The sequence below is a fragment of the Prunus avium genome, chromosome 4, assembly GCF_965620075.1.
Source record: "Prunus avium chromosome 4, drPruAviu1.hap1.1, whole genome shotgun sequence".
Taxonomy (NCBI): Eukaryota; Viridiplantae; Streptophyta; class Magnoliopsida; order Rosales; family Rosaceae; genus Prunus; species Prunus avium.
The window spans coordinates 25,374,235-25,392,729 of record NC_142287.1 but is presented as its reverse complement, the minus strand read 5'-3'; the positions used below and the strand labels follow the sequence as shown (position 1 = coordinate 25,392,729).

Genomic DNA, 18,495 nt, shown 5'->3' with positions numbered 1-18,495 from the left:
CTTAATTGTTTTTGTTTGTCTTTCATAATTTACAACCATACATATATTACTGGTTAACGTATTTCTAGAATGATGTTAAGTATTGGGTGGTTTTACCAAAAATTCCAATAATGCACTAATTTGTGAATTCCAGAAGCCTGATTTGATGAGCTAGGATATTGATCTGGGCTTACTTACATGAAGATTGGGCTGCTTTACCGGGGCCAGATTAATTTTTTATTAACTTATGGGCTTACTATTTAGGGTCAGTTTGGCATTGCTATTGTAACACTCTGACCCTAATTTTATTGACTATTTAATTTATTTAATTATGAAATTACAATTTTGCTCTCGAGAGTAGGGGTATTTTGGTCACTTTTTAATTCAGAAGGGTTTTGGGGAAATGAATGGTACTATTGCGTAGATCGTGCTGAGATGAGTCTGTAAATACGTAGTAGGCTCAAATCGGAGTTGTAATGAAGAAGTTACTATAAAAAAAAACATAGTAGCAAAATCGTAAATGTTTCGAAATGGGTTTATTAAAATCAGATTTCCCTTCAGCTCTCTCTCCCTCTCCCTTCGCAAGAAACAGCCCCCAGAGTTACTATTCACCAACCCAGTTTTGGGCCACCATGGCCATGTCCGGCCACCAAATCCGGTGGGACTAGTACCAAAACGTCAAGCTTGACTTCCTCTTCCTACCCCACCCCTCAGCCATAAAACTGGAAATTTGGGGTTTTTATTTTTTTATTTTTTATAAGAGCTGGGTGTTTTAATAAGATTCTAGGGTGCATTGTATAGCCCATGGAGGATGGCCTTTTTTAGAAGGAAAAAAAAAAAGAATAAAAAGAAGAATTGGAAAAAAAGAAAAAAAAAGAAGGCAATACATGTCCATTATTTCCATATTGTACATTATTAATTAATGACTCAAAATAAAATCTACTCTAATAAAAAAATGACAAAAAATACACGTGCCTGCTAATAAGTTACAAAAATAATAATATCCTTCACACTTCAGGTAATTTGAGTATCAATCAAGTATATTTGAGAACGTCATTGAGAAGATAGACTAAAAGCAATGAAACAGGGTACAGCAGGTAGGCCAAGAAGGCTGTCCAGAGAGAAAAGGTTGAAACAAAATTTGCAATGACACCCATTACAGTGCAGACAATTAGAACCACCAATAATTCAGCAGAAAATTCCCATGTCATTTCACGAGCATAAATTATTGCTAGAAGCACAGAAACTCCCAGCACATTGTTCATAAAAACTCCACCATAAATCTGCATCCAAAAAAAGAGTTGGTCAAGATATGAAAATGAAAGAAATTTGAATACAATCGATAGTCTAAACAGATGCGCTATCAAGGTACTATAGGGGTTCGAACTTGAAACTATTGATGTGCAATTCAAGACTATTTTATACTGATTTAGACACCATTGGCTAATTGAAAAAATGAACTTAGAAAATCACAAACCTCAGAAAATGTCAAAGAAGTGGTTCTTGGTGTTTTTTTAAAAGCTGCTTTAATTGCTGAAGTGGCTTGCCTAGCATTTGTTGCCAAGGGGACAAGCACAAATGCTACACAGAAAGAAGGAATGCTTGCAGCTTTGGAAAAAGCCTGAACACTATATATAAGAGGCTCTGCTAGAACTGCTAAAACAACAAATCCAAGCACCAAATATGTAATGGCCTTCAACCAATCCCATATTGACTTGTCTACAGCTGATCCACCCTTGCTTTTCTCTTCATCCACCAACCTATCTGTTTCTTCCCAAGTTCTCTGCATAAGTTCATTTCAAAGAATTAAGCTTAACAATCCTTATCTGCAAAACACAGTTTGATACGTATTGTGTTTTTAATCTGTATATGTGTTGGACTGTGATTTGTAAGTAAAAAGGAGTGTCTCTTGTAACGTACATATAAGTAACCAAGCATATTGTTTTCAGGCCATTTCCTTATAATTTTTACCGTTACTTACTTGATAGATATCGTCTTCATCAGATTCATTCGACGAGGAAGGGGGTTGAGTACCATTGGATTTATTTATCCATTTTGTTAATCCAGTAACAAATTCTTCTTCACTGATCATTTTGTCTCCACTTGTGTCAAGTTCTTCTATCAATTTCACAACTGATTCATCCACGTCCCCTGGAATCTTACCAAACTTGATATCCGCGATCAGTTCTTTTAGTTCTGCTTGTGATATACTATTATTTCCATCAAGATCAATCTTTTCAAACAACCTGTTGTTTTCACGTGGAAAGGAACAAAAAGCATAGATTAATTGCTGATTAATTACATCTATATGATAGTTATGTTAGATTACCAAATACTCTCATACTATGCTACATTACCACTGGACTCGAAGCTTAAATTGTTAGAAAATGAACCAACATTGTATATATATCAAGCTAACAAATTGTGTAACTATTATTAGTATAATTGTTTGTATACTAACTAATTCTTGGTCTACTAGTATTTCTCTTCTCAATATTGGAACATGTGATGCTAAGTTCGAATTCTCCCTCCACGTTGATTGAAAAATAAAAAGTTTGTACGTGACACACGAATAGCAACCAAATGTGGTCTAACCTTCTAATATTTGGTATATCAGGCATGCCATCTTCTGTGAGAATGCTTCCGAGTGAATTGCTTTGGACATGTCTTAGTACTTCTGACATTAGATTCTTCTTCATTTCACGTTCTCTTCTTCTATTTTCAATCCAAGGTTGAAAGACCTAATAAAGCATATACAAATCAATCTTATATATTACAGAAACAATTGTAAACTAATTCCTAGCTGGGATGAAGCTGATCTTGTGATGGGGAGTCTGTCAATGCTAATTTAGTGGGATCGGCTGATTTCATGGAATGGGCTGATTGTGTGGAATCATGATCTGCATCATGATTCTCTTTAAATGGAAGTAATATTATGAATAAGGCAATATCTTTTTTCACATAATGCAGTATGTTAATGTTAATTATATGTTCAAGTTACCTCATATATGTTCTCCAACGATCTGTGGGTATTTTGTTTATGCACTGCCTTGATCTCATCAATCCACTTTGTGAAGCCATTGATGAATTCATCTTTAGTGATTTTCCCATCATGATCCAGGTCAAACTGTTTCATCACTTCTGCTGTTCCTTTATCCTTATCGTCTTCTGTTGATATGAATTTGATTTCATGGAGAAGTTCTTTCACTTCAGAAAGCGATATATAATTGTGACCATCTTCATCCACTTCCTCAAATAGCCTGCAATGTATACACATTGTTTCATTAAGTTAAGCAGTGATCGATAATAAACAATATATACCCTCTAATTCTTAGTTGAAAATCATATATAGGACCCTACTCCGAAACCGAACCTCTTTTACTTCTTATAGATAAGACGCTAACATGTGCACTGACAGATCATTTGATGAGCAAATTTGGTGACTCTAGCATTATTGACCGACATACAAGAAAGAAAAAGAAAACGCAGAGCTCCAATGGTAGAGCAAATATCCACGCATTTCCAAGGAAGCCTCACCTTCTGATAGCATATAAATCCGGTGCCCCTTTGACAGTGAGGACTCTCCCTAATGCATGTTTTTGCACATGTTGTAAAATGCTTGACACCAAATGCCCATGTTTGACAAACTCTAATCTTCTTTTCTGAACCCAAGGATGGCAGATCTGCAGGGTTTTAAGATGTTGAAGATTATGAGTTCATAGACATTATAATTAGTAACATTAGCAAGTAAAAAAGATTAATTAGATGTGTATACCTGATAAATAAAGTACAGTAATAGGAAGAAAACAGAAACACAGAGAGCAATCAAGATGAAAATGCGTTCCTTGGAAGAGGATTGGAAGATATTTGCACTTTGCATTATAAGAAATGGTGCTCCTGAACAAATCATAATCCTTGCAAGGCGGCTGGTCTCTACATCCGTAGTAATACCACAACCTGTGAATTCAAATGAAAAGTAAAAAATAAAAATAAAAAAGTTGACAGTGAACATTCTTCAAAGTAATTATTGTAATTATATATTACTAGGAAATAATCCAATACCTGTCAAGGATGCAGGTAGTCTTTTCCATGACAAAGGTGGAGAGGAATTTGAATCAGTGGAAGCCTTGAAACTTAGTTTATTTGGAAAGTCTTGGCTGCTGACAATTACACACGTCCCCCAAAGTATTGTTAAGAGCAAAATTGATGTTCCAGCCAACAACCCAACTCCAGTATACACATATTCTTCAGCAATGTCCTTGGAGTTAAAAAATCCAGAAGCTGTAAACAAGGTTTTTCAAATTAAAATTACAATTAGTCAGTCATATGCTATATGAATCTATATGTAATCAAAGTAGACTCTAGTACAATAACCAAGCTAAATTGCAACTTGCCAAATTAATTTGGTGTCGTCAATAATTCAATTGTTTGTTTGATTCATGTGTAGATGCAGAAAAACTTGTATGAAACGGGGATAGCACTGTTTTGCTATCCCAACCAATCACTAATCAGAAAATAATTGTATAATACAGATCACTAATCAGAAAATTTGTCCAACAAATGTGCAAATCACTGATATGTTTGATATCATCATCACTATTTCTTTAAATAATTGCAAGCCACGTGGCTTTTTCCAATAGGAATTGTAGACACATTACTATTATGGAGATCTTACAAATTAATTTTTAGAATGTCTTCTATATATATATATATATATATATATATATATATATATATATATATATATGTTGAGAGTGTATATGAAGGTTTATGTAGAAGATTTAGCAGATGATCATCTATGATTTTGTGACAACATAGGAAGAAGATAGAAATTTGTAAGTAACCAAAGTGATATAAGAAGAAGAAAACTAATGAAAAAAGCAATTAATGAAGAAGATGGAAATTTCAGTTACCTACCAAGAAGTAAAAGAGACTCAGGAAGGGCACCAAGGACATGAAATGCACTGGCGCCAAAGACACCAGGACCCAAAATCTGGAAAATCTGCTCCCCCCCAGCAGCCAAATAAGACTCTCCATGAAACAGCAAGAACTCATAAACCACCATCAGAAACACATGCCCATACACACTGTTGGAGCATGGCAAGAACCCATAAAGCTGCTCACATGTCTCCTCTTCTGCATAATCAATTCCTTTGAAAACCAACAGGGAGCTGCTGCTGCTGCTGCTGCTTTGATTTTGATTATGAGGATGATGATGATGATGATCTGTTCCACCATCTGAAACCAGTCTAAACGAACGGCCTCCGACTTGGACTATAATTACAAGAAGAACCAAAACCCAATATGCAGTTTTGGTGATGTTGTTGCTCATATTCTCTTCTTGCTCTGCTTGGAATGAAGAGGGGAGCCACATGCCAGTTTTCATGGTTTCAAAGCTTTGAAAAGTATAGCTAGGAAGACCAGTGTGCATTAATAAGGTCAATGTGTTCTTTTTGTTGATTGTTTATTTAGTGGAATAGGTGATCTTTGGTGACATTATTCCTAATCAGAAAACACAAAGCAACCAATTGTTTTTTTTTTTATAAACTTTGTAACGTTGTTTTTCTTTTGGGAAATATCGCTATATGCCACCAATTTTATAATCTTAACTAAAAATACCACCCCTTCCCAATTTTTTTGCAATTATCACCTATAAATACATACTTATTGCCCATTTATTGGCCAGATGACACTTTTGGTTAGTTTTTGGTTTCTCTTTCACGTCTCTCTCAACTCTATCTCACAAAACCCACAGCTTTGCCCTCAAAACCCAGTTCTTCCTCCTCCTCTCTGTTTTCTTCTCTACCCAAATCCAATTAAAAGGGCGGCATTTTGAGCTATTTCCCTATAATGGAATCGTGCAAGGCCCCCAAATCCACCCCCTTTTGACTTAAAACAACAAATCCACAAACCCTAACCAGTGAGAGAGGGAGCTATTTCAATGGCGATACAGACCTCGAGCTCGAGCAAAAGACATGCTTTAGGCGAAACGACTCAAAGCACTTCTTTGGTAAGCTTCCAATTCGCTATTTTCCCACTTATGTTATTTGGATTAGAGGGACCTTATGGCATAGAAATAGCGACAACATCAAGAAGTAAAAATGAAAGACTGAAACTATAATCTTCTCGCCAAGTGCAACCATTGACTATTCACGATAGGTTAAACTGTACATGTTTGGAATTTGAAGCAATTGAAAACACGATTGTTGTTTTTATTTTATTTTTCAATAGAAAAAGAACAGAAATCAAGGTTTCTGGTATTTAGTGCATGTATAACATTATGCGTTTATAATGTTTTGCATAGAGTGTGAACTATTTCTACAATGTAATTTGGAGGGAGTTTCTGTGGGGAGTTAATTCTTTAATCTGTCGATGTAGTTTAGAGGGAGTTTCTGTGTGGTGCTAATTCTGGGGCATTTGGAGAAGGAATAATGCGTCCAGTTGTCTCTGTAAAGATAAGTTTCTGTTGGGAGCTATTTTCAGGGCATTTGGGGACCTGTAAAGACATGTATTCAGAGCCAAGCTTATCTTTGTGCAATTCAGGTATGATCATAGAGTACAGATGTTATCGATGTAGCATTCACGGGTAATGGGTAAAGCTCAATTTTTTGGTATGCAATCATATGGATGGAATTTAACTTGACGTAAATTATATGTAAGAAAGTAAATTTTTGAGTATTGGTATCCAAATGTATGGTCCCTCCTCCTCCTTCCCTCTTCTCTCATTTTTTCATCATGATGGGGATCAGGGAATTAAGAGTCTTGAAGACTGTTGGCCTCTTAACTCAATCCTTGTGTGTCATCCAAATAGTTAGTTTGGTTTTGGCTGAATTTTTTTGTTTGGGATTGAGAACGTTAACAGGATTTTAGATTGACATCTCATTCATCCTTCTTGTAACTACATTTCATTAATAAAATCTGTGAGTGTTATAAGAAAAATTGAAGTAAAAGAATATATTAGTGTGAGGTTGTGCTACATGCAATCAAGTTCACCATGAGGCCATTAGTTCACTGTAAAATACTGGAGGTCTTTGCCTTTCAACAATTGCGGATTTAATTTTTCTTTCATTTGACAGATGCTGGTCCACACTCGCAAGAGATGTGTCATTTAGTGGTCTAATGGTATGTTGAATAGTGATAGTTTGTATGCATCACCCTTTTTCTTTTGGCCTTTCCCACAATTGCTTGGTAACACTGGGAAAATACGACTGCAACTCCTAATAGTCAAAATTTATTCTAATAGTGTTGCTACTTCTTAACATGCACTCCCCCACACTTGCTTATTGCTAGATTTTTTCCCGAAAAGGAAAGAAATACCCTGTTCTAGTCATTGGGGAATCATAGGCAGTTAAGCTTCTTGCATCTAAAAGATTTAGTTGTCATTATCCTATTTCTCCCTCCCTAATCTGGTTCTTATTTCTAGTATATTAGTTTTGTTTCAAATTATGATTTCATCTGCACTATGCAGGTTATGTTCTATCTGAAGGCTTGAAAGATTGAATAGAATATGGGAAGCAAAATTACATGCAATCCAAATTTCCATAGTGGTATCAATCTTCTTTCTTGGGCTGTGTGTTGCAAGTTCTTTGCTCTCAAGTATGCTGCAGATGCTACCTGCACTGTTCTACGGGTAGATCAGGTAACTAGTAACTACGTATTTGTCAATGGTTTTCCTAATTTTGAAGTACCCAAATTTGGTATGAACTACATCTTTGAATCCCTGATTGCATCTTTGAGGCCAAAGCAGAAAAAATGCTATACATACAGTTTTTTTTATAAAAAAAATCGAGGCTTTATGAATTAGTTGACTATTCTTTTTATTTATTTATTTAATTTTATACTTTTATACTTTTTGTGAAGTTTTTTTTTTCTTTTTTTTAAAGTTCCCCTAACTTGGCACAGATGCATGTATGCACGTGTGTACTCAGAACACAAACTCCTTTATAACTCAAAAGAACAGTCGCAAATGTTAGTTTTTAACTTGGAAAAATAAAATAAAATTGAAAGTTACGTTTGTGAAATGTTGAACTTTTATAATGAATATGGCTTCAGTGCAGAAGGCTTGATAGTAAATAGAAAATCTATATGCTGGGGGTTTTCTAGCTAGCTAAAAATGTGTGAGAAATGATGAATCTATCTGATTGCAGCCTATTTAATGTTTAATACCTTCATTAAAAAAAGGTTGTTGACAGTGCTTTGACTATCTTGCAGATTATAATGGGAAAACCAGCAGGTGGCCCTAGTAAGAGAGATCAGCCTGCAGGGATGGATGAGGACTAATTTTGTGTGTATGACAATTGACTATCTTTGCTTGTATTGCTCTATGTTAGGGAGACCATGTTCCGTTTTAGTAACAATTTTGTTTAGGAGAAAAAGAAACATATTGCAGTTCATGCTTTGTAAATGCCACTCTTCTGTTACTATGGACACGCGGTATGCCCTTGTTGGGTAGGTTTGGATTGAAACCATGGTCAAGTGCTTGAGCCATGTTTAGTGAGAAAGCTTGAATGGATTTTCTTTTCTGTTGTATTTGGCCCTTCTCTTTTCAAGCATGCCAAAAATCATCCTGGTTTTGTAATATGTGGTTTGTGCCCAATTAATTTACCGTGGATCTTGCATTTTTGTACCCAATATTTGATAGCTGCCTTCTTTTGAATGAAGATTCATTGAGGGAGAGAATTACTTTCCTTTTGAATATGAATCGATGTGCAACTCCAACTATCATTTGAAAGGTCAACATCAATTCATGCTAATATAAGGATGGATAACAATTGTCGTGTCCATGACATTTGAATTCAGGATTACTTTCAACGAAGTGGAGACTCTGTTATTAGACCAAATGACCATTGACATACGATATAATAGAAATATTAGGCCAATATACGTACACTATAGAGGCAATATTAGAGCAATATAACCACAATACGATAGCAATAGTATTACAATATACATCCAATAGGGTGTCAATATGCATACACTATCTATACAATACAATGGCAATATTAAGACAATAGACATACAATAGAACAGCAATATTAAGTGAATCTACATACAATAAACACACATCCATTACAGACTACATTTTACACATGCAAAATAAATCGCCATCGAACCATAACAATACTATCCCGCGAAGGGAAAAGGAAGATGGAGGGATGGATCATACCTGACAAGCTATTTCCATCCAAAGCAAGATAGCTAAGATTGGTCTTTTGGCCAAAGATATCTAGAATGCTTCCATTCAAATTATTAAAAGTTGCTGAAAGCCAAGAGATGATAAGTTGCTGAAAGAGTAAGGAACATTCCTGGTCAGGTTGTTGTTGTCAACTGCTATTTTTAATAGCTTTGACAAGGTGCCAAGCTCGTCAGGAATTCTCCCTACCAGCGAATTGTAACCAAGATCAATTGTGTGGAGTTGAGAGCAATATTCCTCGTATCTTTATTTTTTTAAGACAAGCGATATTCCTCGTACCTTTTTCACCATTTCTTGTTCATTTTCATTTAAAGATTTTTTATAAGCTCTTTTGTAGTGGCCTATTTTTTATACATTTTGATACCCCGATATTGGGATCGCTAAAGAATGCTTTGTTATATTAGTTGTGTTTCTATTTGTTTTTCTTTTGGACGGATTCATATGATGTTTGATCCATTCAAAATGCTGTGGAGAAATTGTACGTATGGTACAGATTAAAACAAATTCAACCAGAAAATGAGTTAAACATCTTTAAAACCTCTAATCGGATTCCCAATTCCATTTCGGATGCTTTCTATATCAGATTGAACCAACTAAACAGCAAACAAATCTGCTTCAGTTTTTGGTTTAAGTTTTACTATAACTTTTTAAGCTAATCCCAACTGTGGATTTGATCCAACGATCAAGACCTTTTCTCTCAGAAGGTTTTTAAAAATCCAGATGGAAGACCTCCTGTAAAATCATGCCTTCCTCTCCCCACTCCTTCCAATTTCCTACCAATATTTCTAAAGTGTCAACATTGGAGATTAAATAATACAAAAACCCATGCAATCAATGCATATGCAGAAATAGCATGTACTTAACAAATTTGAACTTAATATATAGTTTTGGGAGTTGGAGACACTGCATGGAAAACCATCTTGACAATGAAAAGTTTCACAAAATAATCCTGTAAAACAATGTACCTACCCGTAGCTGAAACTTTATTCAACTACGGCCAGTAATTCACTCTCTTTGCAGAAGCAGTGCCTGCCATCTGTTCCCAAGTCCACCTGAGACGTCAAAAATACATTATCAGTAAAAGAAAATGGCAATCCATAGTGCAAGCATCCATATGCACCCATTGCATGCAACAATTCATAGACCATTTGCACAACATAGACTTCAGTTTATAAAGAAGATAAAAATGTCAGCTCCTTGTTTTACAGTCGGCCATTCTTGGGAGTCAAGACAGAACATTTGCACATGACCGCCTGTTTTTGAAAGGCACGTTGTTTCTTTCTCGTCATTGTCTTCTTTTTTAATGAAGTAGGGCCTAAACCGTAAACCCATTGATGAGCCGTAGTCAATATACATACAATATAATAGCAATATTAGGCCAATATACATACACTAGAGAGGCAATATTAGGGCAATATAACGGCACTACAATAGCAATAACATCACAATATACATGCAATAGGGTGACAATATGCATACAATATGTACGCAATACAAAGGCAATATTAGTACAATACGCATGCAATAGGACAGCAATATTAAGTCAATCTACATGCAATACACACACATCCATTACAGACTACAATTTAGACATGCAAAATAAATCGCCACCGAACCCTAACAATTCAGACTACATTTTATTATCTTTAAAGCTGTCGTCTAATACATTCCCAAGCTGTTACATTTAGGTTTTTGTTTCCTGTGATTCTATACAACGATTTTAACTAGAAAACCAATTATAATGCTTTATTAACGAATATATATGCACAAAAATTATTTCTTTCATAAAACTTGAAAATTCAATTGTTATTACATAGTCAACCAATCTTTGCTCTATTACATACATACTTCCTACCTATAATTATAAATCATGGAGAGCTCACAAATTCTACTAGTTTGATCTTAACTTCACCAATTTGTTCTTCGGTGTATGAGTTAGCTCTCTCTTCTTGCACATTTTTCAAGCTGTTCTATTCTCCTCCCGTGTAGCAATATCAGCAACAAGAAGTTATCTACAGATCTGAAATCATAACTGCAGATGATTCTCAATTAACAAAGAGGAAAACCATTTTCTTTTATAGCTTTGGTTCTGAAATATAACAAAATGCAAAGACCTTTGCTTCTGAAAAGGAGCAAAAGTTTGTCAACCAATTCATAATAAAAAAGAAGAAACTAGTGAACCTAACCAGAGAAATGCTAACCTGCAAAACCAACTCCAATACTTTAACCACAACATAAATAATTGAGATTTTCTTCTCATGGATTATGATTAGAGGATTTTCCAATTCCTATAAGCACATACACAAGTTTGAAGATAATCAGCATCAAGCAAAAAGGGACTTGAGGTGCTACTAACTTTAGCAAGCAGCCCTCTAACAGTTTCAAGACAAAGTTATCGCTGAATCAAACCAAAACTTACACATTTCTGATTGTTCTGGTTGGTGATGAAATAAGGGGATATGTACCCCCTGTCTAGCTTCATTCCCTTAACAACCTCCAACTCATTGTCCAATATTTTCCCATCCTGCAGAAATTAACATAGTGTGAAGTTTACATGTTTTGGGTATCATTTGGGAATAAAAAAACTAAAATAAAATTATTTGCCCTCCAATATATTTATGTAAAAATTTCATAAGACCCATACATACCTCACTTTAAAACAACAATAAAAAGAAGCTGTTATCATCCCGATTTCAGCCCTTGCAATACGGTAACTACACTAATATGCCTATGACATATCTGCTGACTAGAAACAGACATAGGCAAATAAAGTCACATACCCATCAGCGCAGCCACTGTCCAGGTCGTGATGAGATACAAGCCAATAGACGACCACCACCAAATTACTCTTCAATATGTTGGTCAAGGGTGCAAATCTGTTGACGCTTCTCCAACTTTCTTACTACATGGTTGTTCTTCAGACCCTAATCATGAAGCACAACAATTTAAATTCATGCCATTGAAGAGGAACCACAAGAATCTAACTTCCTAATACAAGCGCAAAACCCATATGTATGCATAATCGGTACCTCTATAAATTCCCACATGCCTAAATATTACATATCAAATCATTAGATGACTAAACAGTAAATGCATAACCTATTTGCTAATCTGTATGCAAAACTAGAAATAACTACAAGCATCAGCGTGAAACATGAAAAGAAAGTTAAAAGATGAAACATGCAGATGCAAGGTAACACTTCACATTCAACCTCATAAGGTTTGTTGGCTCAACGGAACTGAGGAAGTCTTCCAGAACAAGGAAGCATGCAGTCAATAAACCCTGCAACGAGACATCAATGTAAACCAATTAGATCGACCCTGCATCCTGAACCCCCAAAAAAAAAACAAAATGACCGAGAAAAAAAAAACTACAACTAAAAGAAGGGAAATTAGATAAATTTTCTCCTTTTTTCCTCTTATATATTTTTGTTTTGCCTTCTATAAGGTAATTCCAATTCTTCTTTTGTAAAAATTTCAGGGCATAATACCTCCGAATTGAGGGTTCCAAGCTGCAGGGGCAGCTGCCTTTTCCATTTACGAACTTTCAAAAAAGTCACAATCTTCTGGGCACAAAACAAATCTACCTCTGCAACAAAGACCCATTTATTTACTTTAACACTAACCAAAATCATAGATATGAAACCAATCTCAAAATCATATGAGATGACCCAAAACAAAAACCCATCACCCAATCCTTAACTAGCAGGAATGAAATTCCCATTTATTTACTTTAACACTAACCAAAATCAGAGATATGAAACCAATCTCAAAACCATATCAGATGACCCAAAATAAAAACCCATCACCCAATCCTTACCTAAAATCACAATCACAAATAAAGAAAAACAAATTAGGGAAATCTAAAGCCCATATCAGATATCTCATCAATTCCAAACCCTACACTCTAGAAAAACCTATAAACCAATTTCATACAAACCCATAAACCCTAAACCAATTTCAGAGCAACCTCTAAACCCAAAAACCCTAAACCAATTTGGAAGAAACCCCTAAACCAATTTCATACAAATCCATACACCATAAACCAAATTCACAAAAACCCTACATTTCTAAGAAAAGGAACGTGAACAGTACCTCGTGGATGTGAATTGTGGAGTTAAGCTTGGATGGTTGAGGGAGGAAGATGACTGCGTCGGAGAGAGAGAGAGAGAGTTGCACGACAGAGAGAGACGGGCTGAAGACAGAGACAACCAAGAGAGTGAGAGAGAACCAATTTCTGAAAAAGTGATATGGGTGCAATCAATTTACAATAAAAATATATTTATAGGTGGTAGTTTTAAAATTTTTGGGGAGGGGTGGTATTTTTAGTTAAGATTATAAAATGGGTGGTATATAGGGCTATTTCCCTTTTCTTTTTGGGTCTGTCTAGTCTCATGACCTTGCTGGCCGTCATGTTTGATGCACATGGATTTGTTCATTTTTTTTTCTTCTAAATTTTCTAATATATATGGTTTAGGGATTCGTCACTGCAAAAAATCACTTGAATCCGATATCATTTGACCACTCAACCGAATTATTGAAATTTTAGTACTTTCTTGAAGCACATTGTTTATTGATTTTGTAGGACAATTGGATATCGAAACGTTTTCTGATTTGTCTAATTTTTTACAAGATGATCTATGAATGTAGACTTAAAAAATAGATGATTTGGATCATTGAAAAAATATTTGTAGGAGACCTTAAAGGGTGTTCCTCAAATAAAATTATTTGAAGAATCCCTCAATAGAAAGGGACTACATAAAAATATATATATATATATATATATATATATATATATATATATATATATATATGTTTGGTTCCTAAAAAAACAAAACAAAAAAACTTGAGGGTTGGATGCTCTAAGCCTCCAAGGTTAGAGAGACCTGGCATTCGTGTCGTGTTATCAGTATTCGTGTCGTTTTCGTGTCAACCCGTTTTTTTTAACGGGTTGACACGACACGGCACGATAAGAAAACGGGTGAGAAATATCAAACACGAACACGACCCGCTCTAATTCGCGAATCACACGACACGACCCGTTTCACCCGTTAAGAAAATAAAATTTTTTAATAAAAATTTAAAAAACCTATATTTTTACATGCCCAAAAAATCAAAATCATTCCAACAAATCTTTCAATTTTCTTCTTAATCTCTTCTGACATGCCTTCTCAATTTTCTTCCAAATCTTTTAACAGAGCTAGCTCTCATCATATCTTGCTCTCTTGTTCTTCTAATTGGAATTGTTCCTTCTGGGCAGAGAGTACCAGACATGGTCCATCGCTGAAAATTCTCAGTGACCATACCAGGAGGAGGGTTTTGGCCTTTGGGTCTCTCAGGTGGATCCTGAAAATTCAAGTTCAAAGAGAAAAAGTTGTAAACTTCTAAAGACTTCTCCTTTACTTGCTCTGCTTAGAATTACAATTTCTAAGAACCCCATGAAAAATATGAATGAGCTCATAGAAGAGGTTAAGTTAATACCAATGGCTTCTTCCCTTTTAATAGAGGATGATCAAAAGCTGGTTGACGATGAGATAGAACACAATCTATGAGATCCCCATCTGGACTCTGCAGCAACAGCAAACAAGAACACAACACATTTTAAGTCAAAAACAGATTGAAGAAGCAACAAGAAGGAAGCAAACAAGAATGGGAATGATTGGGGAAATCTTAGACCAGCTACAACAAGCCATGCCTGAGAAGTTTTCTTGTTTTGTTGCTTTTGTTGAATCTGTTTGTTGTTGTTGTTGTGTACGTTGTTGGTATTGTCTTCTTCTGTTGTCATCCAAACAGCAAATCCCAAGTCCCAGACTCCCAGTACATCAATATATAATTTCCAAAGTCCACATAAATATATAATTTCCAAACTGAAAATCAAATAAATTTACCTTAAGAGAGGATTTGGCAGCAGAGAAGATCTTCAAAGACAGAGAGAGGAGAGATCGCAAGAAGAAGGAGAAGATGAGGACTTGAGAGAGAGAAAGAAAACTGCAGAGAAAGAAAAGAAAGCTGCGGCAAAATGAAGAGATGCTAGGGTTAAGTTAAGGTATTTTTTTTTTAGAATAGAAAATTACAAAATTACCCCCGCTTAACGGGTTGGTTCGTGTATTCGCGAATGGACACCGAAACGACCCGTTAGCTTAACGGGTGGTTAACGGGTCAACACGATAGCAACACGACACGATAACTCCAACCCGAATACTGAATTTTTCGTGCGAATTCGTGTCGTGTTATCGTGTCGTGTGGGATTTTGCCAGGTCTAAGAGAGATATGAATTCTGTGTCTAATGCATAATATTGTATAAATGTAAAGCTAATTAATTTCTTGTTTATTTCAAATTTTGATCAGAATTTTCATTCATTATTACTCAATTTAATACTTTCTATTGGCACAAAAATAAAGTAAAATACAAATAAAGATAATTCCAGTCACTTGGGTTGGGTCCCAACATGAGTGTCATCTTCATTATGACCTTTGTGGCTGCGTGGAAGTTCTTTGAGGCCAGCCGGCAGTGGCTTTCATAATTTACAACCATACATATATTAGTGGTTAATCTTTATAGATTTTTTTGGGTCGAAATCAGTGCATTAATAAACCTAAAAGAGCAATAAATACACAACTAGAACAGCAAGAGAAACAAATACAAAAGGGGGAGAATCCACTAGAACCAAGCTCCGGACTAGCTAAAGGATAAGAACCCCTAACGAAAATGAAAACTAAACAAAAACAGGGGCATTAAAGTGTCTTGATACAAAAGTGACACAAAAATTAAGACCGAGCACACAGTGCCGCCACCACCGCCACGAGGACTGATAACGAACGACCATGGCCAACACGAGGATAGTCAACCTCCACATAGATCAGCATAGCTACACATATAGACCCACACGTGCATTTTGTGTGTATTATTGAAAATTTTGTAAAAAACCAAGTGTATTAAACATGAAAAATACATACGTATATATACAATACAAGTATTAAACATGAAAATGCTAAATTCTTTATACGGATAATAACTTTGGAAAAGTAAAGACTTCAAAGGGGACAATAAAGACTCGGGTAATGGCCTAATAGTAATGGATAATGCTCTAAACTATCGATAAACAAAAATTGGAGAAAAACAATATAAAGAAAAAGATCATAGTATCTATGTAAAGAGTATAGCCTCTCGTCTATACTATTTATAAAAAAAATAAAAAATAAAAGGACCCCAGTAACGTTGCGTGGCTATACTATTTTCTTAAAAAAGGAGATCCGACTAGCACTAGTGCCCACGTGTAAAAACAATATAGCCGCGCGGCTATACTCTTTAAGTATATTATATTTTACAAGAGTATTGCTGTGCAGTTATACTATTTATAAAAAATAATAATTAAAGAACGACCCTCGTAAAGCCACATGGCTATTTGCTTTTTTTATTATAAAAAAGATGCCGAGTATAGCCGCTAGGCAATACTATTTGTTAAAAAAAAAACAGCCCTGCCAGAGAGGTGTCAAAAAGAGTATAGCCGGAGGGGTATTCACTTTTTTATAATAAAAAATCGTAATAGAGCCGCGCGGCTATACGCTTTAAGTATATTAGATTTTGAAGGAGTACAACCGTCTGGCGATACTATTTTAAAAAAATTAAAAAAAGACCCTTGTAAAGCCGTGCGGCTATACATGTATTTTTTTATAAAGAAACGTATAGCCGCATGGCTATAAATGAAGATTGGGTTGCGTTACCTGGGCGCAGAGTAATTGTTTCTTAACTTATGGGCTTACTATTCAGAACAATTCTGCACCACAACACACAACGGAAATGCTTAGAGTGAGGAGCTTCTTACACTCTTCCTTATAGAAGCTCCCCAAAACACAATACTATTAATCAGAACTTATTTGAATGGAGTGATTTGAAATGCGATTCAACATATGTGAGTTATGCCAGTTGGTCAATACAGTGAGTCCGCATTACATTTTCATAATGTACAATCAAAATATCTTATACCACAAATTTTTTTTAGCCAATTTGACATATTACATTTTCATAATGCAAATATGAATAATTTGTGAAGTAAAATTGTGTTTGAATGTACCATTCAGGTTCATAATTTGCAACATAACTTGTTAAGTATACAGTAGAAGACATTTCTTCACTTCAACTACAACTGCGACAAGTTAATGCAAAAGCAAAATAAATACAGATTTTTTACTCAACATTATGAACTCTCTAGCTGCTAAAGGGCCAGTTAAAAGAGATTTCTTAAATTCGTGAGTGAAAAAGAAGAAGTCAACTAAAAGGACGTTTAAAGCAAATGCTCAAAACCCCAACATACGAATATTATTGTACATACATACTTCATTACCAACGGCTTTCCACAAATAGGCATATTCTAACATGACATATTATACAATTTTTTTTTTTATAGAATCTATTTGGAGGGAAAAAGCCAAAACTAGCAACTTGTCATTTTCTAATTGGTTCTTATAAAATTTTAGCCAATTAGACCATGACAAGTGGCTAGTTTTGAGTTTTTCTCTCCAAATAGGCTCTATAAGGATTTTTGTACAATATGTCACGCTAAAATGAGTTTTTAAATAAATATATCAAACAAGAATTGATGCAATATTTTAAAGCATGGCTGCAAGAGAACTGGGAAAGCCCAAATCAATAAAGGTATGTGAGCATCCAATTGAAAAAGAAAAGGAATTAACCAAGGTGGTTGGTTTGAGTGGTTCGGCACTCTCATTCCTTAAGAGAGGTCAGGGGTTCGATCCCTGCTCTCGTATGGAGTCACCACTTTGGTCAGCACTTTACCCCTTATGGACCGACCCGGTGTGAGCGGGGATTAGTCTGGGTTGTGGTTAAGGCTTAAAGGTGCCACCCATAGTTGGGGCCCATCTAGGACCACCTCGTGGTTTCAGAGCAAAAAAAGAAAAGGAATTTTGAGAAAACAAACCCCTTTTAATCATATGTTTGCCTGATGTGAGCCTCAAACACAAAGTCAATAAGGGCAAAACCTTTCTCTTTTTAGTGGAAATCGCCTTGACTTTCTTTTGAAGGTGGCATGGGGCATCTCAAATGAATTGATATGCATGATGTTGGAATCAAGTTCCCATATATAAAGTGAAAGATAGAAATCAGGTTTGCATAGATTTTGTGCTTTACCATCCCAAGTTAATTACTTAGACTTAATCAGCTAATTATTTGGGTGCCCTAGCTACACTCAGTGACAGTAATCAAATTATCATCCCAAATGTTGATTAGCTATATGCTTGTTTGCAGAGACATATTTAGAGATCATTTTAGGATTTAGGAAAACAAGAATTAAATTCGTGCTCCA

General features: G+C 35.3%; 1 protein-coding gene and 2 long non-coding RNA genes across 6 annotated transcripts; all 3 read right to left on the bottom strand.

Moving 5' to 3' along the window:
- Positions 1-961: 961 nt before the first annotated feature.
- On the bottom strand, positions 962-5,411 carry LOC110771775 (sodium/calcium exchanger NCL1-like). The gene is made up of 9 exons (XM_088251565.1): positions 4,897-5,411; positions 4,042-4,260; positions 3,755-3,936; positions 3,517-3,662; positions 2,981-3,239; positions 2,575-2,720; positions 1,961-2,225; positions 1,457-1,762; positions 962-1,262 (listed from the first exon to the last, which is right to left on the bottom strand). Exons 1-9 carry the CDS (start codon positions 5,408-5,410, stop codon positions 1,014-1,016), a joined length of 2,286 nt encoding a protein of 761 aa, XP_088107691.1. The 5' UTR covers position 5,411; the 3' UTR covers positions 962-1,013.
- Positions 5,412-9,743: 4,332 nt separating this feature from the next.
- On the bottom strand, positions 9,744-13,512 carry LOC110770939 (uncharacterized). Of its 4 annotated transcripts, XR_015835057.1 has the most exons (9): positions 13,268-13,512; positions 12,664-12,761; positions 12,385-12,455; positions 11,953-12,096; positions 11,592-11,696; positions 11,374-11,460; positions 11,028-11,204; positions 10,142-10,224; positions 9,744-9,945 (listed from the first exon to the last, which is right to left on the bottom strand). It is a non-coding gene; the product is annotated as an uncharacterized LOC110770939 (long non-coding RNA). The 4 variants fall into 4 exon arrangements; XR_015835056.1 differs by lacking the exon at positions 9,744-9,945 and having other exon boundaries at positions 10,032-10,224; positions 13,268-13,507; XR_015835058.1 differs by lacking the exons at positions 9,744-9,945; positions 10,142-10,224 and adding an exon at positions 10,231-10,487 and having other exon boundaries at positions 13,268-13,509.
- A 711-nt stretch (positions 13,513-14,223) lies between these two features.
- On the bottom strand, positions 14,224-15,392 carry LOC148295099 (uncharacterized). Its single transcript, XR_015835454.1, has 4 exons — positions 15,061-15,392; positions 14,868-14,947; positions 14,654-14,740; positions 14,224-14,518 (listed from the first exon to the last, which is right to left on the bottom strand). It is a non-coding gene; the product is annotated as an uncharacterized LOC148295099 (long non-coding RNA).
- Between the last annotated feature and the right edge of the window lie 3,103 nt (positions 15,393-18,495).